Source organism: Strix aluco, chromosome 1, assembly GCF_031877795.1.
Source record: "Strix aluco isolate bStrAlu1 chromosome 1, bStrAlu1.hap1, whole genome shotgun sequence".
Lineage (NCBI taxonomy): Eukaryota > Metazoa > Chordata > Aves > Strigiformes > Strigidae > Strix > Strix aluco.
Genome location: NC_133931.1, coordinates 20,385,578 through 20,409,954, shown reverse-complemented (window position 1 = coordinate 20,409,954; position 24,377 = coordinate 20,385,578). Strand labels below are relative to the sequence as shown.

General features: G+C 36.0%; 1 protein-coding gene across 1 annotated transcript in view; it reads right to left on the bottom strand.

Annotated features, from left to right (window-relative positions):
• Positions 1-24,377, bottom strand: part of ANGPT1 (angiopoietin 1) — a 171,573-nt gene that overhangs the window by 28,007 nt on the left and 119,189 nt on the right. The window contains exon 7 of the mRNA XM_074846774.1: positions 12,055-12,221. Coding sequence (XP_074702875.1) covers positions 12,055-12,221 — 167 coding nt within the window. The remainder of the gene's footprint in view (positions 1-12,054; positions 12,222-24,377) is intronic.

Sequence of the window (24,377 nt, the reverse complement as noted above, 5' to 3'; positions counted from 1 at the left end):
CCTAAATTGTCAACATATCAGTGATTAGCAAACTAATGAAAGTCTAAATGTTCACACTGTGATGCTGTATCCATTTATAATTTTTGACCTGTTCTTACACATATGCTTCATCCACAAATTTTCACTATGCTAAAATCTATGTTCTGATAAACATTATAGTTGTAGAGAGCTTTAACACTTATGATGTTGTAAAAGAATTAAATAAATTTAAACAGCAAAAAAGTGATGGTGTTTTTTAAAACTCAACTGCTGATTAAGAAAATTATTGTAACAATAATTAGTTATTGTTTTATTTAGTTTTTTATAAAAGTAGAGCCAAATATCACATCACTTATGTCCCTGTGATGAATAGCCTGAATTTAAATGCCATCTGATCTTGAAGATGTCTGGATATCCTACGCACAATAGTTTTGATATAAAAAATTCCTCATGGGTGGCAAATATGCAGAAGTGTCTCAGCTTCACAAGGTTCTTTTATTCAGGAACTGTTTCATGTCAAAGCCCAGCGGAGACAAAGAAACAATGTTACTGGTTTCTATACCAAATTCTACACTAATACAAACATCAGTAGGTTTAAGCTCTTTGTAAATGCTTTGACAGAAGTAAATTAAAGAAACATAGATCTTCTTGGTGTTGTTACTGGCAAAAGTGGGAGTTCTTACCTTGGGGACAGTGAGGTCCACTCACACCAGGATTTTATAAACTTTGTTAAAATACTTGTTTCACATTCTTTCTTAATACAAATATGTAGATGTGGCATAAAGCAACAAAGGCTTAAAAGAGAGCAACAGTGTGCAAGAAGAATAACAATATAGATTACTCATAAAGATAATATCAACAAGATGAGAGTAGTCATTTTACATTGGAGAACCAAAAAACCGACCATTACCTTATAAAAGCCTGTGAAGCTTTCTATTACATGCCCTGACATGTTCTGCCTGTCCCTGATAGCTCTGGAATCGCTGCTGAAATTCTCCATTGAGCTACAATACATAACAAGTAAGATCACTGCTGAGTTTCCATAGATATTTTTTCTGCCAATGCTTACATACATTAAAGAGTGATCTCAGATTTGTGTGTCTGTGCAGTAGACCTCAGGAGGGATTTCACTATACTGTACTTGTTTTGCATGATATTTTTTTCACACAAGCCTACTAAGATTTTTTCTGTAGAGATCCTCACCAGGTAATAAGTAGTTGAGCTACCAGTAGTTGTTACTCTCCACTTTTCCTGTAACAACTTACTGATCTGAGTGGTTACCCACCATGTAAAATGATGGTTTCTATTCACTCAGCAAGAGAAAGGTTTAAAACCACAAAGCTTCCCTCGCAACAGTCCCATAACCAGCAACATGTGTCCCACGGCAAAAAATTGTTCAAGATCCACTGAGCCTTGCAGGGGGTACAAGTGTAAATCTGTAGCAGAATTGTTTGTATACTGTTCAGAGTTCAGGGATAGTTCTCACTCCTTCATAACATATTTGCATCATTTAATCAAAGCTTATTTAATTAAAAATGAGATATAATCTATGGAGCAGGCAGCATAATCTTGGAATTCCCTCTCCCACCTCATTGACAAATGACCCAGTACCTACACATTCACTGAGCAGTGAATTCTTCCCTGCAGAGTATCAGAGCTTCATCGGAGCCTGTTCCCCTGCAGGGCGGATTGCTGCTTTCTCTTGGGAAGCAATAACTATGGTCTGGATCCCCTCTGGCAAGTGAATGCACTAACGCAGGGTCTTTCCTTTCTTTCCTGAGTAAGGCAGGACATTGTCTCCTACCCTTAGGCTGTGGGCTGTGAACTGTCAGTGGATATAAATGGATGCCTTGCTATTTTCAGAATTTCCTAATTGTTAACTCTAAGCAGCTCTCTTCTCTGCATGTTGCCTGATTTGGCTTCTGCCTAAGTAGCTTATCTCTCCCCAGGCATGCACTGAGAATCGAGTGTCTCAGCTACAGTCTGTTCCTATGGTCCAACAGCTTTAATGTTAGCACTGAAAATCTTTATCTTACCTACCTGTAGGAGACCATGTCTGATTTGTGAATAAGCACTTAAATTCATTAAATCCAGGATGATGTTTAAAACTAGTAAGTTGTTACAAAACTTTTCTTTTTGTTGCCTCAAGTGATCAGTAGTTTGAATTGATGTGTTTATTTTATCGTAGATAAGCTTTATGGGAAAATAAGATACTTTTGTTCTTACTCATATATTTTCCTTTTCTTAAAAAATGAATCTAGGAGCCTGGAGGAGTTGATAATGACATGCCCACTATGTCCCATAGCGATAGCTGTGGTGGAACGTATTGGAAAACAAGCTTCTCGCCAGCTATGTGGTTGAAAAGCCCTGAAACACCAAAGCAAAGAAAAATTTATGGAAACATAAGAGCACAATCAAACTTAATTATTGGAAGTTTCTTATGAGTAGCCTACCAAAACCCCCTGGAAGGTGTGTGTTCTGCAGGTACATGAAAATGAGTATAAGGATAAAAGTTATCTAGTCTTGGTGAAGGAAATGTATCAACCTTCAGAAGGTAATTAAAAATTAACCATTTGAGGGAAAAGGATAGAGAAAAGCAAGGCTGAAGATGGCAACAATTTAGAGATGGCTTGAAAGATCTAATAATGAAAATAAACTAATAGATATCTACCTTTTATTGATGAATAAGTTGGTACACAAAAATGGTTAGGTCATTGTTATATGAGACATTTTCTGAGTAACTCACATTAGAGGCTTTGCTTGCCTCCCAGAAAGCAAAGCTGCTGTACAAGCAACAATGTATGCCTTGTAAAGCCTGTATACCAGTACTTTTCTAAAATCTTAAGTAAGGAATTTCCTGGAGTTTATGGAACACTTTTGGTGGTATCCCTTTGTATCTTAGATATAGGTACAATAAAGAGCTCTAGCATTATCTATGACCAAAATAAAACACAAAAAGGAATGTTAGGGGCTTTTAATGGTGGTTTTTTAACAGATACTGTCTGATAAATCATATAATTTCTGGGATGACCTTGCATATATGAATTGGCATTTGACTTTCTAAAAAATAGATTTTCGTATCGCCTGAAATGCAGTTCACACCTATGATCGATTGATTTAGAAAGGTGAGGAGGTTTGTGCCCTTCAAAGTGTATTACTGTAACTGAATAAGTAGATACTCTTTATCAAAAGGGCCTGAAGACTAATAGCAGGAACTGTTTAAGACTAAGAAGGCTAATGATGAAAACTGCAAATACCTAACTCTTTCAGAGGACATAATATATATTCTGTGTATGGAATTATTTGTGCTATGACACTTATAAAGAACCACATAATACAATTCCAAATTAAATTTCTCACTTTTTAAGATGTTTAAGTTATAAGCTAAGAACAGTAATCATTAATGCCTTTCTGTCATGTGAAATAGACAGTTCAGTGAACTATGTTAGTGAACTATGTTAGTACAAGGTCTCATTGGTAGTTCTGTAACAATTTGTAGATTTTGGAAAATCAGTTATTATACTTCATATATGGAGTATATATGGACAGATATAGTTTGGTATTGAATGTCTGTTATAGCTGGGTCTGGTACAACTGTCCTTTCATGGCTGCTGCCTGTGCTCTTTCTTCACTCAGACATGGCAGTCACTAGATTTTGCAGAGCTGCCAGTTATGAAATTTCAGGGGGATAACAAAGAATTACATACCACTTCACGAGGGCCTACTTTGCCAAAATGAACCTGTTTTCTTGCTTCTTGAAGGGAATATAAATGAAAAATGCTTTGGTGCTGGCAACCTCCCCCTGCTCCCCAGCCAACTTCCCACCAAAATAGACATGTGGTTGGGGAAAGTGCTACTGCCTGATCCCCTATCCAACTGAGCCCTCCTCTCCCCCTCAGGAGCTGCACATCATCCCTCTTCTATCCATTCCCATCATTCTCTCTCACTATTTACTTCCCCTTCTCTGCTCAGTCACTCCTTTAGAGTATTAAGTATTCTGAATACATGCATTCTCATTATATTCCATAACACAGAAGAAAACCTCTGGTTCTGCTTCAGGATGGTCACAGCTATTGTATAGTGAAGCTTTATGTAGTTAGAGGTGGGAAATGATCAGCTGTGGATGGATAGTAAACATAGGGATTTATATGGATTAAGTTACATTTTATTATTCATAAACTCCACAAGCATATTTTCATTAACTTTCAGTTACTCCGATAAAATGCTATATTTAATTTCTGCTTACATTTGAGATAGTGCATGGACTGCCAGGGAGTTTTAGTCAGTGATATAATATAGCAACACTGGCTTGGTTCCAGAAAGACTCTGGTTAATGGGCATAAGATCGAATCCCTGCACTTCCAGTATTTAGATTTCATGGAATATTACTGGACTGACAGTGTTCTTAAATAGAATAAAGTTATTTCAGCCAGATATTTATATACACATAGAGCCATTAATTTTTTTCTATATTATCCATTTTATACCATCATTTGGTGAAAAAATATTAAACATATTTTCAAATCATGGAAAGTATGCTCAGCACAGATATCATTCTGTCTGTTAATGGGATTTTACATGGATATTTCCTCTGAAATAAACTTACAAATTGAATTTCAAGCTTCCAAATAAAAGTAAATTACTATGGGTTTAAATTTTTGCACCACATCTATTTTCTGAATTATTTTGTAGTTTTCATATTTGGCAAGAAAAGTACCAGGGTCTGAGCACAGGACTGGGTCTCAGAGGATCTGTGTTTATTTTCTTGCTTTACTACAGATTTCCTATGTGTCCTCCACTGTACTTTTTCTTCCTCGTTTGAGAATGGTCCCTTTAAAGGTTTACTGTGATACAAACAATGCAGAAGCAGCTAAAGAGATGGCTCAGAAAAACTTATAAGTCAGGCCGATTCCCTGTTATAACTAAAGTGATACAAGAAGAAAATATGTTACTTATGACAAATACATCACTGAAAAGTCTGGGCAATAACAATGAACCACACCAATGTTTAAAAATCAAGCTTTGTACATTGAGGAAAGTGACAATGGCCTGATAATGTCCTGCTGCTGAAACAGCAATAGTCTGTGGAATATATTTTAAATTAAAGATACAGAAAACCAGCTGTCCCCATAAAAGTCACATTCTCAAATACTTCTTTTTACTTATTACAGCATTTTCAGCGGTACAATTCAAATTACTGTACAAAAAATATTTTTTCTCTACTTTACAGAAAGAAAAGTGAGAAAATTTTGTAAGACATTCCAGCATTAGTTCAACAATGGTGATGAGATAAACCAATAACCTCCACCTTAAAAAAAACAAGGATTAACATTACATCAAGGCCTCTGGCTCCAGGCTACCTATCTAGTTTGCCTAAGAAAACAGAAAGAAATAATACTGTTGTTGAAATAAATAAACAAACTCTTAAACAAGCAAGAGCTAAAAAATCCAGTACTCTGGGGACACCTTATTGTGGCCTTTCAATACTTAAAGAAGGCTTATAAGAAAGATGGGGACAGAATTTTTAGCAGGGCCTGTTGCAATAGGACAGGGGGTAATGATTTTAAACTAAAAGAGGGTAGATTTAGACTAGATATAAGGAAGTATTTTTTTACAGTGAGGATGGTAACACACTGGAACAAGTTACCCAGAGAGGTGGTAGATGCGCTGTCCCTGGAAAGGTCATTCAAGGTCAGTTTGGAAGGGGCTCTGAGCAACCTGATCTAGTTGAAGATGTCCCTGCTCATTGTGGGGGCGGGGTGGTCTAGATGACCTTTGAAGGTCCTTTCCAGCCCAAACTATTCTATGATTCTATGATTTTACTCAGTGAAATAAAAACTCTCTGCTAACAGTCCCATAGTGTCTAACAATTGTTTGTTTACATTCAACAACTAATTTGGTTACCCAAAGTAAAGCCTGGAGAGTAATAGCATTTTGGAGTGCTTGGAAACTGTGCTACCTAGATTTGTATGAATCACAGGACCATGTCAGTGGTTTGAAGTGATTTGAATCATTTCAATGACTCTCCCCCCACTTTGCAACAGATTTCATTAACTTTTTGCCTCTGCAGACCCATACATCTGATTCTTCTCTATATAACTGATATTATTCTGTCAACTTGTCTCTTTCTGTTGCGCTAATAATGTATCACAGAATCACAGAATCTTTCAGGTTGGAAAAGACCCTTGGGATCATCGAGTCCAACCATCAGCCCTACTCTACAAAGTTCTCCCCTACACCATATCCCCCAACATCTCATCCAAACGACCCTTAAACACATCTAGGGACGGTGACTCCACCACCTCCCTGGGCAGCCTATTCCACTGTCTGACCACTCTTTCTGTGAAAAACTTTTTCCTAATGTCCAGTCTGAACCTCCCTTGTTGGAGTTTAAAGCCATTCCCTCTTGTTCTGTCACTAATCACCTGTGAGAAGAGACCAGCACCAACTTCTCTACAATGTCCTTTCAGGTAGGTGTAGAGAGTGATGAGGTCTACCCTCAGCCTTCTCTTCCTCAAACTGAACAGTTCCAGCTCCTTCAATCTCTCCTCATAGGATTTGTTCTCCAGGCCCTTCACCAGCTTTGTTGCCCTCCTCTGCACTCGCTCCAGCACCTCGATATCCCTCTCGTATTGAGGTGCCCAAAACTGGACACAATACTCCAGGTGTGGCCTCACCAGTGCAGAGTACAGGGGGATGATCACCTCCCTACTTCTGCTGGTCACACTATTTCTAATACAAGCCAGTATCTATGCACTCTTTTATTTTCTCCTAAGATTTCCTAATCTCTTTATCATGCTGGTTCCAATATAAAGACTGTTCTCCTTAATTTTAACTATCAAAAGTCAGCCATCACCTTAAGTACATGATTCACTCACAGAAGTTAGGATGCTCTCTGTCCATCATCAGTTTCACCTATACCTACAGCAATCTCAGTCTTGCTCACCTCAGCAGCACTGACTTATCATTTAATCATATTCCTCCATAGGTAGGACCAAAGGTAGTGAATCATTACAGCAATGGAAAGCTTATCTAAATAAAAGAATTAATAAATACTGGAATATATTGTCATAGGCAGGTTAGGGTATATTCAGCTTCTCTAAGGGTTCTGAGGTACAAATAGCTCAGCCAATTAAAAACTGTTTCTCCCATTCTCCATCCCATGCCTTGCTTGGAAGTGCTGCTCCTGTATCATGAGAAGCAAAACCAGATCTGCATGCAGGCTGAACTTACTGCTGTTCAAAATCCATCCTCAGTATATCTGCTTTCATTAACTAATATGTGGGATTATGGAGTGTGGTGCCTAAAATCCCAACACTTCTCTTTCCTGTTTAACTCTGGAGGGTCTGAGGACACAGGTCTGAGCAGCAGTGTGTCATATTTGTACAGCTCTTAAGAACATCAAAAAATGTCAACGGACTATCACGAGTGGACTAGGTAAAGTCTGCACAGGAAAAGAGGAGAGGCTGTGTGTCTTCTGGGAGTCTCATCTTACATTTTTATAGTCCTATGAATAATTCTTTTGATTTAAGAAACTCTGTGCTAAATGGGGGCTTGCAAGATTTGACTTACTCTGTGGAGATTTTACTTGCCACAGTGTAAGACTTGCAAAGAGACTGGCAGAGATAGTTTTCATCATATTTACAGACTCTGTGTAATCATTTTGTGTAGATAAGAAGACCAAGGATGTTCTAACGGAAATTAATCACTTACATGCTTCCGTGCTATTGAAGGTTTCACATGTGGTGCAACATTGATTTTCCTGTTTCAGTTATCATTTATCATTATATATTTACTACTTCAGTATCCACCTTCTCATCTCAACTTTCTTTTATGCAGTCATCATCTGGGATAAATAGATATTATTCTGTATTCCCAGAAACCCTTTTGGAGCTGTCTCATTTTGAAAGAGAAACAAGTATATTTTTAACGTACATGTGTTCAACATTACTCTTTTTAATCATAGATTCTTTAGGCTAATAAAAAGTAGCAAAGAGAATACAAACAACCCAGAGAAAAAACAGAACCCTTCTGAAATCACCAACTGGGAGTTATCCAGACTGAATTGAACCTTGCATAATGTTGGGGCTGGATTTTGGAAAAGCAGCGTGGAAATGATTCTCCATATTTTTTCAGACATGTTTTATCACTTCATGGTATTTGGGTTTTTTGGGTTTTTTGGGGTTTTTTTTGTTTGTTTGTTTGTTTGTTTTTAAATTGCTATATTCAGATGTGAGACCTGGAACCTTAATTGTTCTTCATGTTTTCCAAATGTACAAGGTACTGCCATAGCATAAATGAAAGATGTTCTACTTCTTGAGCTTTTCTTTTCATTTCAATACCCTTTCTCTATTTCAGATCTCCTTGATCTACTGCCCAGACCAGCTTGGAAACTTGTCTCTTTGCTAGTTATTATTTCTTAGTGAACCTGTATTATATGAAACTAATGTAGAGTGCAGCCAGCCTACAATTACTTATGTTTGTAAACAGTGTTGAAGAAGCAATATTTAATGTTGCTAGAAAAGCAGAAAATCCTAATAGTTTCCAAAATAAGAGAGTATCGAATTTGTCTAGTAAAATTGTCTCATGATTCACATATGAACAGCAACTAAAATTTTGAAAAAGTATGCTGTTCTGTGTTTGAGGTATTGAAACCAAATATGGCAAATGCCCGACAACTGTAAAGAAAAGGCACTGGGAACAGGAGGTTGGGAACTGTGGTTTTCAACTTCAGAGGAATCATCTAAATTCTTAATGGCAGCTCCTCAGATAAAAAGAAAACAGCATTCTCTGAAGGGTGGCCAGCTGTTTAGGACTCCATAATCAGGCTTTTATTTGGCCTGCCTTCTGGAGTTGCTTCTATCACAGATAGTGGTGCTGGCAAGCAAAATAGTTTTTATATCATAGGATGCATTCTTGTAATAATTGCTAAAAAAGCCCAACATAATTTTGGTTTGCAAAATGTCTGTTGGACATATATATGTCTGGACTAGGCACTAGTGCATTTGTCAAGCATGAAAAAAAAATTTAGATTTGCATGTGGTTTACACTTCATTATTTCCAGAACTGTCACCATGTTACTTGGTTATTTTCTTTAAATATGCAGATATGTTTGAGTAAAAATAATTGAGGAATTCATCTGAAACCCAAAGGGCCAAGAGAGATGGATAGAGCCTTTTTACTTCTTCATGTTTCCCTCTCTGTTTATTCCAGAATAATGTGAATGGAACTGATTCCCATTCCCTAGACAGAGGAACTTCAGTTGTACTGTAAAAAGGCCACACAGAGAGCATGAGTAGAGCACATTCTGGCCTTTAATTGGACTACAGAGTAGGACAGGAACCAAAACTGCAATCATTAGTTGCAAGTCAAATTCCTTCTGATTTTTCTAGAAAAGTGACTTGAACAGGGATAGCAGAATTTATCCCTGTTACTCAACATTATACTTTTTGAGGCCTGTACACTCTTTCTGATTTAATGTCTACACTTTCGAAATACATCTCTTTTGTTTTTCTTGTTCAGCAAGTTTTCACAATTGTTTCCATGTTCAGAAAATATGTTTTATATTACCAAAAGATCTCCCTTTCTTCTAATGAAAATGGGTTTCCTTTCCTTTCCTAAATATTCCCCTGTTCATATAGACATCCTGGAGACCTAGACTGTTTCAGGATGATTTTCCTGGGCTACTCTTCTGTCCATCCACATATTAAACTTAATCTATTTAAGAAATCTCCAAATGCCTGTGTTATCAGCTAAGGCAGAGAAACAAATCCTATGCCCAAGTCCTTTAAAGTCTCTTTCTTTGAGGCAAAGTTTATCACAGATAACAAAGGACATGTCAAAATTTGAATAAAGTTTAAATCTTGGGCTAGGGCTTGCTCTTTGGCCTTCAAAGTTAGTGGCACACCATTATGCGTGTCTGTCTGGCTAGACTTTCTTCCCCAACACGCTAACATGGATTTGCTCAGTGTGTAATGGAAAAGTCCCTGCTCCATGGGATCCCACAGTTGTGTTCAGGAATTGCCTGGGGAAGTGCTACTTGGATCAGGCTTAAACTGTGCCAGGAAAAAGGCAATCAATTCAATACACACAGACAACTGTACATAATTTCTTGAGCCTGTGTCCTGGTCCTGGTTGGTGGTTAGCATCTGAGGAAGTCTTAGGTCACAGTCCCCAGCAGAGTTCCCAGACTGTTGGAGGAACAATGGTGCAGCCCTTCCCCAAAACTCCTTGCCTCTTCTTCTACTCTGAGCTCATTACATGGATTTATGATAGGCAGAAATCCCTTAAGCATTTCCAAATTTCTCTACTATCTTACTTCAAATACAGTCTAGCATTTTGATACAAAACAAGAAATTCTCTTGCTATTTTACCACAAATGAACTCTGAAAAAAAATCCTCCCTTAACATAAGCTTTAATATAAGTTAAATTTTCAACATCCTTCCAATTCCTCAACAATACATGTTGTCCCTATTCAGTACAGAATAAATGTGAGCAAAAAAGACACTGTTTTATTTACCAAATTCAGCCATCTTAATTCACTCTCTGAGTAATACTCCTGGCATCTTCTCTGAATTTCATTGTAATTTTTCAAGTTACATGTAACTCTGTCCTTTGACATTTTTCCTCACTTGTCAAGTATTTGTCCCATCTTTTTCTTACATTTTTGAATACCATCTTCTACTAATGTTTAAGGCCCCACCTTTTCCTCTTTTACACTGCTGGTTTTATGTCTTGTATAAATACTTCTAGCCTCTGTTTTGAGAAATTTCCTTCACTTATAAGTACCCTTTGCCTAAGAGCACCTCAGAATAGGTGCTTCACCTTCCCAAATCTGGGGAAACCACATGCCACAGGCAGTGACAGGCACGGCATTGCTGGAGGCAATGGAGGACAGAGCTGTCCTTTGTATGCCATGGGATAGTCCTTGCTTTACGCAGAAGCTAAACTCATATAGATTGCTTCTAAATGTAGCTTTTGCACTTCTACACTACGCAGTAGTGCCCTCTAACAAACCCCAGGACACAGGGGCACTACATTGTGTCCCACCTGGGCAGAGTCCTGTCAGCAGAAAGACCAAACTGCTCTCACCTCCATTTCTCTGGAGGCCCAAGGGGAAGGGAGGGAGGTGATCAGGTGATTTCTGAGAATCAAGTTACTTGAATTTAAAAATCTGAATACCAACTTAGTTTCACATGTTATGACTTGAATATTTGGTTTTACAATATATTTGTTTCTCTCCTAAGTCTTATGCTAACTAGATGTGCTGTAATAAATAATTTAGGATATTTTTCTGTGTTTCATTTTCTTTCTCCAGCATTGTACTGTCTGTTCAGATGAAGCAATGATTTTAAAAAAATTTAAATTAAACCACCTAGGTCATCCATATTTCTTGTGTCTCCAAGGTTATTTTCATTTTTTAATAAGTAGATGTAAGTTTCTTACTTTTTTATTTAAAAAAAACAAAAGGAGAAAACTATTATTGCAAAGAGGTTTGATTTCATATGTCTTTTTTGAACTATAATAAATGCTGCATACTGCATGTTACTGCTGATGATGAATGAAGGCTATCTAGTACTGGACACTTTATTTTGTGTGGTTTATCTCCTCACAATAAGATCCAGCATTCTGGTTTTCCTCTTAATTTGCACTGAATTTTTAGTTTGGAAATATCAAATGTTTTAACAGAAATTTTGGTCTTTTCTTTCCATGTCCATTGCTTCAGATTTATGCTTCCAAGGTAGAAATCCTTCAAGCTGTAATGAAGAATCCATATCCTTTTTCTATTCAATCAGTTTTGAGTTCTGATGGTCTCAGATACGCTAAAAATTATATGACTTTTAGCAGTTCTACCAGCCAGCATGATTAATAGATCATCCCTTGTTCTCAGATATATTAGATTTACTTTAACCTTCCATCACTGAGAAATCAGATTTCTATTTTATTTTTCATTCTCTTTATTCACTTTCAATGAAAATCAGAATCATATTATTGTCCTTTCTCATACTTAACAAGCAAACAATGAACAATATTTATCACTCAGCAGAGTCAAAACAATTTCAATAGATTCTTACCTGTAATTCTGCTTTTCATTTCCTATGTGAAATCTGTCATACTGTGAATATGCCCGGTTTCCTTCCCAGTCCATTAATTCAATTCTTAGAGAATATTGCCTCTGACTTGTTATTGCAAAGATAAATTCATTTCCCAGCCAATGTTCACCTGATGGGCTACCAAAACCCTAGAAAAAAGTTGGCAAAATAACTAGATGTAATTATTTTAATTGGTAGAAACTTTATGCAATAATAAAACCATCATTATATTTTACCTATACTTTTAATTACTGATCATGGTTTTCTGTGTTCCAATTTGACTATCTCTAAAATGAGTCTACTAATATGTACCAAGTAGAGTGCCATGCAGTTAAACTGATATTTGAAAGGACAGTTGAGATTATCAGTTGAAAATCACTTTCCAATTAGAAAATATTAATAATATGATGCTTTATTTGCACATGTTTCAATGGGCATACTGGACATAGACATATTCTAGAATAACCTAGTCATCATTAAAACGGTTAAGTCAAAATGGAATTCTGCTATACACTATAAAAGGCTAAGAAGAGTTTAAATTAGCCTAGATTAAATTAGCTATGGATGATAGCTCATGTCTTAATCTCTAAAGAAGAATGGACTGTTCCTTTGCTGTCAAGTGTCTGTCACAACAGAAGGAGGGAGTTTTTTAGTTTAAAATCCTTTTCTGTGTATAAGACCTGCTGGACAGGACAGTGTCTGTGAGTGATCCTCTGTTGGAACATTTATTTACTTCATCCTTGGTCCACTAAAGCTCATATTAGCTAAGATTTTGGCTACTAAAATGTTATTTTTTTCTTATCCTGCTGAGGTGAAATAAGATATCTATATATGTTTTGATGCTTTGAAATCTTTAACTTCAAGAGTTAGGAGTATTCCTATAGGCTATCCAAAGCACAGGAGAGGGTACGCTAACTTTATTTTCTAAGAATGAAAAATAAACAGCAGTAGAATATTTAAGGTACCTAACTCTCCTCACATTTCACATCTTCAGATGATCTTATTTCCAGTTAAACAAACTATACTATTTTCAAACATGGAAAAATAATAATAAAACAAAAAAGTACAACCAGTTTTCAAAATGTATGCCTAGACCTATATTTTTGTGCATCTTCCATGTTTTAAAGTTGTTTAAATTTTAGAGAATATTTTACTACTTTAAATTTAAGGTTTTATTTAATGTAATTAATTTAATTTACTACATAATAAAATTATTTTTCTTTATAAACTATTAGTTCTTACCTAAAAACTCTTAATTCCATTTTTGTTCTCTTTAAACAATAAAAATTATTTTAAACTGTAATCCTTACTTGTGAAGAACTATTTCAACATGACTATGCTTATTTGTATTTCTTAAAATAGAAAAAAATGGGAACTGGAAATCTCCTGATTTACTCACAGTGATGTGCTGGGAGTGTTTTAGAAGACCCTTGTGAAAATCCTGATCCAATTAAATGAAAGTTTGGATGATTTTCCTGCCTGTGATACAAATTCACCCTCTGTTACTAAGCTATGACTGCCAGATACAGGAAAGAAATAAAAAATAAAGCAATCGTGGTTTTGGGATAGATTAGATTGTATCCAATCTCAAATATATCCTTCATCATTCATTATAGGAAGCTACTTTGCCTCTGCACTCCCCATCATGTTATTTAACAGACAACATTTGCTCTCAGTTTCAGATCATGGATTAAACCATGTGATATGCCATTGATTGAGTCTGTGTAATTTTCAGGATTAAGTCTGAACATTTTCAGGAAGCACATATTTTTTAAAGGGGGGTAAAAATAAGAGACTTCCTTGGGACTAGAAGCTAGGTAATGGGAAATGTGTCTGTGAGACACATTGGCAAGAAATTGATTCTCTCTATATGACGTTTCAGTCACTCCTGATGTGAGATAGAAACACTGAAAGCACAGCCCCCTCTCTCTTCTGTTCTTTATTGCATTTCCCTGGCTCTAGCCCTGACTAGTTGGGTCTACTGAGGATGAAATCCTGCCTTCCCAGAGGCCATGCGACAGCTGAATGAAGCTGCAGCACAGCTAATGCTTCACTCAGGCAATGCATAAGTATACCAGATGCAAACTTCTAAAGAAAATCAATTTAAACAACTTAGAAGCTTGAAAGTTTATGGTTGGATAAAAAAAAATATAAAATGGAGAGATTTTTTTGCTGTTCCTACAGGGAATTACATTAGAAAGTACTCTATTCATGAGTCATTTTTGTTTTAACTAGCCTAGCTGAGCAGCTCGCTGCTCACTGATATTAGAGGTTGAGAAGACATGCCACGTTTGGCTACACTGAGCTGAGTATATTAGTTTATGTTTCAAATAAGGATGTCTGCCTTTTGGCTTGTAGACCAACAAGTGATACCCATGGACAAAGTGTTTAGTCTGCAAGAATTGAAATTCAGTAGTCTGTGGGAAGTCTCAGAGAAGAAAAACTGAAATATGTGAGGATACTATTAGTTAGTTGGCTTTTCCTTTCCTGCACTTTATTTCATCATATTCTCTTTCTCAAGTAGATTATTTCCTACATAAATGCCTGTAAATACTGGTTGCAGCTAATACTAGTGATATCTTGCTTTGACAGCATCAGTCTTCCAGTGTGAGCTCCTTCTCCTCAAGCTTTCCCATGATGACGCTTCTGTATCTCTCACCTACTGGTTTGATCACATTTGCATACATATTTGGCTTCATACGTATTTCCTAAAATACAAAAGCTTGTTCCTCACCTACATAAACCCTGTTTATAGCTGACATACCCTTCTGTAATTTTCAGTTTTTCATCTGTTCCTTTGATCCTTTCCATCTCCTTACCTTGTCTCTTGGCCCTATGACTGTCACACATGGTCTCCCCTGTTATAACAACTTTGACAGTGTCACACCAGAGCAGTCAGTGGTTTGTCTCTGACATCCTTTTTCACCACTGGTCATTGCCACTTGTCTCAGAGGAAAGGAAAACATGCTCTGAAGTGACCACTTAACAGGCAGTTTCTCTTTCTAAAATCCAGAAGGCAGAAGTTGGAGCATAGGTATTTATATACGAGCCAAAGTATGTTTCTTTGTAGTCTATGTTTCTTACTCACAGAAGATATATTATTTTTCTTATCGTCTGTCTCCCTTTAAAAGAAGATTTTCAGGAAATCCTTTCTCCCTTTTTCCCAGTGCTGGCAAGTTGAGGGGACTCCCCTTTGAACTGTGGCTTTATTGAATTATGTTTGTCTTATCTTATTTAGATTACAGCCTATTCAGGATGTAATACATGTGGCTTTTTTAACATTATGTGTTCCCATATGTGTTCTATATAAAGTCCAGGCACCATATATAATTATTCTGAAATAATAATAATTTTTCTTCTTTGCATTTACACTTCCTTCTCCCTTTTCACACATGTTATTACACTAAGATGAAAATCTATCACTAAGTGGTTTGCTCTCCTGACCAGAGGAAATGAAGTTGCAGCAAAAGGGAACAGAAGGAATATAAAAAGGAATATAAAAATTATGAGGAAAGCCACCACGTTAGTTACAAAAAACTGAATCCTATTGTAAGGAGTTACAATACTGAAACTCAGACTAGAAATGCCTAGACTAAGAATGATTTTTTTTTTTTTTTCTTGTCAGGAGCAACTTCTTTTTAAACAAACTCCTTGCTCTTATGAAATGAAAAGCAAGAATGTAAGTAGAATATAAAACATATCTCTGAAGTAAAGAATGTTCCTAAGTAGAAGTAGTATGTTTTATTAAACACCTAATATGGCTGAAAAAAGAAATAAACAAACAAATAGGCACTCAAAGCTCTCATAGATCTAAAACAGAGAGGAGTAGTACATTTCTGTTAAGCACAGAGTTGGGAACAATTTCTTCAAGTATAATTTTATTATGCCAAACTCAACTGTTTCCAGCCTGTATTTAGTCTGCAGTTTACTGCCTCTATTTCAGACCTGAAGAAAGAGTTGCATGCTTGCTGGCTTTTTCAGATACTTTGGCTGACTTAATAACTACAAGCTTTCCATGTTTATATCTTACTTAGACTGTCGCTGTTACAAGAACACTAGTACCTTGACAAGATATGTAAGCTTTTGTGTGCAGAAAAGAATGATATATTATTAGCCAAAAATTCTGAAAAACATGATTTAACTTTTCATTTCCATTCCCAACCCTGAAGCTGGCAAAGAAAATTATTGTGCTGGTTTCTTTTGATTTGCCTTCAAGATCTTTAGCCTTCAAAGTACATTTCAGAATTTTATCTTCAAATACAAATTCTTGGGTTTTTTCTTCAGCCAGAAATCTTAACGAAACAAGTTTGTGCAATTGTTATGCCCACCTGTCCTTTATTTTTATACAATACTTTTTGAACACTTTTGAGATTGGGATAGAAATCACACAAACTTGAAGTTCAACAAGGTTTCAGAACTGGTATCTGGGGTGAGTTGTTGCTGGGATAAATGCTGAAGCAGATGCTCAGCAGTTGCCTATTCCAACTGCCTATCAGCAGGTGCAGACCAGCAAGCCAAGCCTCAGAGAACCCTTAGACATCTGGGAGAGATTTGAGGGACATAAATGAGGAACTCCAGCTATTGCCACAGAGAATCTTAGAAAATAATAAGGATTCAGGTGATTGTTAGTAACAAGAATAAGACTTCTAAGCAGGACATAGGACAAAAATCCACAGAAAAGCAGACCTCATTAATTTTGCTGTTCATGAGACAATTCAGTAATGAAAATTCAGTAATGAAATCCAAGCATTTTAGTTAATGGAAGATTTATGTTTATACTGCTGCTCAAATCTGTGTGGTCACAAGTGATAGATGCCTTCAATCTTGCCTAAAACCATGATCATCTATGGACAAGAAGTTTGGTTTTGAGAATGCCTTAGGACATTCTCAACATAAGAGTTAAATCTTAAAAGTTAACATTGAGTCACCTATTCCAGACCCATAGCTGTCATTCAGTGTGTTTGTTTCCCAGCACATATATACTCTGTCAACATACTCATTGTTTTTTGTTTGCATATTGCTATAGCAAATACTTCCAGAACTATTTGTGTTAAAGTTTTGTATTTAAACTCAAGGAAGTACATGAGGTGATCCAAGTCATCCTCAGCTATCAATCTACTAAGAAAAGGAACATCTGTATTTCATGAATGTGTTTGTAGTTAACTACATTTTAAGTCCCTCTGAAACCCAGTGGATTGGAAGCACTGTTCCAAAATTGCATTTTAAATGACTAAAAGACACTATTTTGTCATTAGCTTTCTACATTTTGTTCATTATGCTTCCAAGTAGAGGGATTAATTCTTTAAACTTTATTTTATTCCAAAAATATTCATTTTCCTTTTCCCTTGAAATTTGCATAACATTTTGGGATGACTGGCAAATTAAAGGCTTTAAGTTCCCAAAAGAGTGCTTAATGTAATAGGGAAAGGTCAAAAATTTCCAAAAGTTTTCAGAGTTCTCCTACATTTTCCTCATTAGCACTCTATGGAAGTTGGGAGAATATAGCAGGGAAATATACTTACACTATCATAATATGCTTTCTTAACTTAACTAGCCACAGACAGAATACACAAATCTTTGTACTGACCTAGCATAGATTATTTTAATGTTTCATGTTATTGTTCACAAATGGAAAACATTTATATTTTTGTTGCTGAAAATTTCATTAAGATCATATTTTGGAAAAGTTTGATCTGAAATAAGTAATTTAAAAAGACATAAAAGTCACAATCAATTAGTAAAATAAGTTTTTTATCAAGGAATAATCAGGTGAATTTTGTCTTACATTTAGAATAGATTGTTCTTGCAGACATGATAACACCTGTTTTCAGAGTAAAGAAATGACACAATATTGAACCTACTAACAGTTTTAATCCCATTTATATACTAGGAGGAAGCAAAGGAGTTTTCTGGTTCTTTATGCCTATAACTATGTAGTAAATCATGTAAATTCTGACATAGTGCCCAACTGTTACGTAAAAGAAAAAAAAATAGTAAAAATAGTAATTTGTTGTTCTTTTGTACGCATTAAAGTACTTCGAACCAGGAATCACAGACAGAAGTACATGATTTTATAATATTTACTCTAGATGACATCCAGGTTCTACATCAGCTCATTTCCAATTGCATGGTGATTAACAGAGTCAAAACTACTAAAGCAGTCATGAGTACAAAGAAACAGAATTTAATACTGGTTTTAAAAATGACCTTAAGAATTTACAAAGTTGATACTTAGTCAAAAATAATAAGTAGGGTGCAAAAGAGTTTTATTAGCTTTGGCAAAATCTGTGGGGGTATTCTGCTTGAATCGTGTTACTCTAGGTTCATTAAACAATTATCTCTCTTACTTTATTTATTTTGTCTGATAATGCTCATAGGAAGCTTTGACTTTTTATAGACAAAACAAAATTGAAACCAGACACAGTGGATATATCCTATGGGTTCATCTCCTGTCAGACAATTCACTGAATAAAGCAGATAATAATTCAGTGTTTTACAGCAGCAGTGTCTTCCCAGAAGCCATAAAGAATACTCAGCTTCTTTTGCCTTAGCTGAGAATGTGGAATGGATTTTGTTTAAGAAGATAATTTTCAAAAAGGTCAGTACACCTCTTCATTTCCATCACACTGAACTATTCGTTGCATTATTTGAAATTAAGATATGGTCTATCGAAATTATTTCAATTTCCTCAGAGAACAAATATGTTAAATAGCTTAACAGAATATGGGAAAATAATGCTAAATATTCAGAATTATTTCTATGAAATACTAACAAATGTTTGGTGGCAAGTTTTAAAAATATGTTTAGATTGAAGCCAGAGGTACCTACTCAACAGACTAAAACAAAAACTAAGTTATTGTTAATTTAAATAAAGAACTAAATGTCTGTATAATCATTCCAAGTTTGAAAAGTGTATCTCAAATTCTTGTTCAGCAATTCAGGCTCTTACACTTCATTCTAGACCAAATATATTAGTAGACATATAGTTAGGTTCACTTTTTCCTTGTCAAACACCCACAGCATCAGTAGTAGCAGACTTCTGATCAGGGAGAACTCAGAGTGACAGAATCCAGGTTTGAGGTGCAAACCTTACACAAATGTTACCTCTGGCTAGGCAGTGGACTCCACACAGCTGTTTCCTACAGTGACCCATATACAACAGCCAGTGCATTTTCCTCAGGCCTGGATTTCAATCTAATTTTCTTACTGTTTAACAAAATACAGAAGAGCATTTCCTACTGAGACAAATTACATTGAGAGCCTCTCTCCCAAACCACTTTTTCCATTCTAGGACAAGTGGATCCTGAGAATATACAGACACTTAGTGAGGCTCCTAGTAAGTGCATCCCAGGGAGATGGGTATGTTTTGTAGAAAAGAAAATTCAATTTTTGTACTCTAAGGAAGAACAATTGGGAGCTTAAGAGAACTTTCTGTTTTTTTCTTTGCAAAGAAATAAATTATATTGTTTAGGGCTAATTTTTTTTTTAAAAAAAAAAATCTAAAAAAAGAAAAAATACTTTTGTTTCACTTCAGGCAAAAGGAAGAACTTTTTGTGGTAGGACTTAATTATCTTCGATTTTCAAAAGACATCCTAAATAACAAAGATGCACATGACTAGGAGCATAGATGCTACAAGAAAGACATATAGCCAAACCACCTGTACGTGAGTTTAAGCAGGGACGTGAATCTCAGCCCCATAATATGTCTAAATACCCCAAACATCAAGCTTATGGGTTGCTCTATTCTCTCTTCCTTGGGTTCATCTGCTACACTAAATAGCTGAACAAGAACAGAAGATGACCGACACCAGAGTCAAAAAGTTATAGTGCTAATTTGACACACAAGCCCCAAAGTGAAGGGCTGCTCCAGTGAGTCCCAAATGGAACAGATCAGGCAGGAGATGCTCCTCCCTGAGAGGAAGTTGTTCCATGATGTGAGCACACAACTATCATTTGGGAGGACCCCTGCTACAATTTTTCTAAATGTTCAAATCACTAATTTAAAAAACAACCTCTCAAAATCTCACCTGGGTCTTGTAATATAATATTTACATCTGTTAGTTAGAAAGTTTCTTTAAGAACATCAGTCTTTCTCATGGTGCTCTGCTACAGGTTATTAGCATAATTAAGCTAAATCATGATATCATTGCATAAAATTTATTGACTTTTACATGTAAGGAATACCTTACATGATTATATTAATAGCCATTGGAAGACCACATGAATCTTATCAGTATACATTAATGATGTTAAATTGAAGCAGAGTAGGCACAAGTACATAGCCATGTGTCAACACAACACTTGAAACTGATGTTATCCAGTAATGTTTACATAGGGAAGACTGTGCTGAGTAAAACACATTTAAAACACAACTGTGCTCCAACAAAAAAATGTGTAATTTTACATCCAAAAATATTCCCCAAAATAAAGAAGATGCTTCCATGTGCAGTAACATCTTCTCTGGTGCCCAGTCTAGTGATCCCAAGTGAAACAAATATTGTTTCAGTTTTGATTAGATTATACTACTGAAATGCACACTGTAGATTAAGCCTTGGTAAGGACCAGAATAATTTCATGAGCATGTTTTCATAAAACTGAATATGGTCTCTCACTACTTTAATATAATGTCTATCTCCACTGGACATGCTGGATTTAGATCTCAGGAGAAGCAGAGAACATGCTGGCTCTTTTTATAACACTGATGAAAGTGACAATTATCTGAGTAACAGTTGCAGTCAGAGTGGCTTTTTATTAAACTAGTATGACATGTCATTCTTTATCACAGAAGGGTAGGTCTCCATGAAAGGCATTACTCACACAATATCTAAATACACATTCCGGTCACCAAAAATCATTTCCTTAGATCCAAATTACTTGGTAAATGTCTAAAAGAAACAAATTACTTCCATGTCATCTATCCCAGTCCCTTGAAGTAAATTATTTTTTTCAGATGTAAGCAACTTATAACTCATGACTTTGAAGTATACTATCATAAGAAATGTATTTGTGACTATATGTTACAGAATTACTCATGTCTGAAGTGTGCCTTTTTTTTACCCTTGTATTCAAAACTCATTCTCATAAGCTTATTCATGCAATATAACAGTTCAACACCACCACCACTCCCAACTTATCTTGTTTGTTTACAGTACAGAAGCAACATGACTTTGATCTTTTCTAAGGACATTCATTCCCTAGTTTTTACCTTCATTTTTGCAGGAAGGACCATACTGATATTTCAAGGCACTTTATAAAATTCTTCATGCTATTGGCAGGGAAAGAACATGAAGTTGTTTCTGCAGAAAAAGTTATGGGACATACCTCCAGCTAGTTAGCTAGATGGATGGATGTACTACAGATAGTGTTATGAAGGCTCTCCTCCTTCCACAAAACTTTCTGTATTCCTTTCCTATTCCCAGGTTATCTTCAAAATGCCTCCCCATATTCGTTGAACCAACAATTCCTTCCCTCAGAACTGTTTCACTAAACCACAATGGGAGGCAGAAGCTGTGAAGAGTGTTCTGAACAGCCCCTACTGCTCTGCTAAGCAGAAGCAAGTAAACTAGAATAACCCATATGTTAACAGTAAAACCTTCTCAGCTCTGAAAACAGGGCAGCCCTGTGCAAACTGCCATTTGAGAATGTCCCATTACACCCAACTGCTTGGGCATTATATGTGGAATATTTGAGTCAGATCAAAACTACACTAAAATTTAGTGATTGAAGATCTTGTGCCACAAGACTGCATTCACACACAGGCCATGGCTCTGTTCAGTGTGCTAGTACAGGTATGGCCTAGGAGTAGAGAAAGAAGGAATTGAGTCAAATAGCAGTAGGATCCCCATCCACTGGATCCCTCCTGTGCAAAACAGGGAAACACACAAACTCTCATTGGAAGGAAGACTCAGGTTCTTATTATAAAATTCAATTAGCTAATTATCAGAAGCAGTTGTATATCTTTGCCCTTGGGGGTCCTTCATAGCCAAACTATTTGGGGGTAATAATAGTGAAGATGAAAATTTATGTCCATATGAGATCAATCAACAATCATACTTTTAAGGTTTACATATCTAACCATACATACATTAAGTGTAATATTTTGTTGCTTTGTATTTCTTCAAGTTACTGTTTGTGACCAAAAAATAGGTAACTTGAATATAGCTCAAGCCAAAATCAATGGAGAAAACCTCTTACTGTCATAAAGCCACAGGCCTGTTGGTAGCTAGGAATCTCTAGCTAGCATGTGTATGTACATTTTCCACATGGCTATAAAGGTTTCCTAATTTTCAATTCCTGTCAAAATTACAAATCACTATCTGAAAACCTGAGGAGTGTTTTAATTCCTGTGAACAACAGCAACATCTTTCTAAATCTCCCTAACAGAAGTTAGGTGAAGTTAGTTTCAATGGTCATTTCAGTACTTGACATCCTGTGAATCCAGGGAGCTGCATCATATGCTTGCAGTGGAATATACTTTTTAGCTCCCAACAATCTCTTTTTTTTAGTCTAAAGGAAAAGATTTAGTATGAATGAAGATGCAGAAAGTGAGCTTTTGACAAACTCATTTAATGTGGAATAGTCACAGAAAGCAGTGGTACCATCTTCAGACCTGTTTGATAGTATTTGAGTTCTCTCTTAAAGAACACAGTAATACAACAAAAGTGTGAAGATTTTGTGGCCATATCAATGCATAACATAGCTTAAATACTTATAATCCTGAAAATTATTTTAAATTAATTCAGAATAGCTAGTTTTAACAAAACCGAGAATTATGAAAGACATTGTTTCCACAATATGAGCATTCAAATTATGAGTAAATTTATTCTTTCTGTCAAGAACGTTCTCCTCAGCCAAGCCATATGGTTTATGTAATGTTTGTTTTTAAAAAAACACATCTGAAGTTGTTTTCCACTAAAATAGTGGAACAATAATCATGAAGCTTACACAAACAATTTAAAATGTGTCTTGTGCATTTTTATGCAGTCAGCCTCTCATTTGAAAGTGATGAACATAACAGCCTAACATGACTGGAAGGGGTTGGGGCTCTGTCTGTAGTTGTTTGATTCTTCAAGTGTTTGGGGAGAAGAAAGAATCTGCACACTCTTTGTAAAGACAAAACTGCAACAGAGAAATTTCCATCATGAATTAATGTTCCAAAAGGGAACACTACAACAGCTTGAGGTTTTGCCTCTTTGCTCAGGTCAAACACAGTGTTAACTGTAGTGAGGACCTATTTTGAAGAAGAAAAAAAAAAGTGCAAGTTAGTATTGCTACTGAAACAATACGGAAGAAAAAAAATGTCTGAGTTTAGAGGCAGGAAAGGTGGGCAGAAAGAATGATAACATAACTGAAAACTGGAACTGAAACTTTCACAAGATAAATTAAAATAAGGCTTAAAACAAATGGAGACCATAAAAGGAATTAGGAGACTACTTTCTAAAACAGGAGCTGGACACTTTGCAAGTAAAATTTAAGAGTAAGTAACATCTGGAAGTATTCAGAATGAACTGAAAGATGGTACCAAGAAATAAAATCTTTGTTGGAATGGTAGCTCTTGTTATGAATAATTCAAGTAGATCTAGATGCCCAAATACACAACGTGCAGTCTGCAGGACTTGCAAGGACTGGTGAGGTGAAAACATTAGGTGACCAGCAACCCGATTGTCACAAACTGAAAGGTCTTCCAGGAAATGGTTGGGACCTATGTCCAAACTAGCGCTTACTCACAGAGATGAATTGTAGGAAGTATATCAAAAAGGGTAAGGAACATCACGCCTAGAAGGAAATGAAAGACTTATAGTCCAAAGAGGTGTTCAGTTGTCTTTTAGGTAAGCAGAAGACATGGATCACCAGACCTGTTATACTAGTTAAAATTTACTGAGGCTCAGAGAAAAGTCAGATTATTCCAGATAACATAACGTAAATGCCCACTAGCACTGTATCCAGAAGTACTTCCAGAGAAAGTTCTGGTAACCATCTCTGTGGTCTGGCTCTCAGTGTGCTGCATAATTTAAGCCATGGAAGAGCATAAATTATCCTGTTCTGGCATCATACCATATTGGCACTATGGAGCTAGCCATCAATTTAACCCAACAGCTTTAACGAGAACAGAAAAAGAAGAAACCCCAACAGAAATGGAAATGGTTTTGTAGATGTGCTTCTCAGGCACACAGAAATGCTAATGATGACTTCTGAGATAAATTGGCAGCAGACTTGTTTTAAGCATTGAACTGGTGTTGGATTCTTAGATGTTAATTAGGAACATGAGATTAAGAGGGTGTGGAATTCACTGCTGAATGTCATTA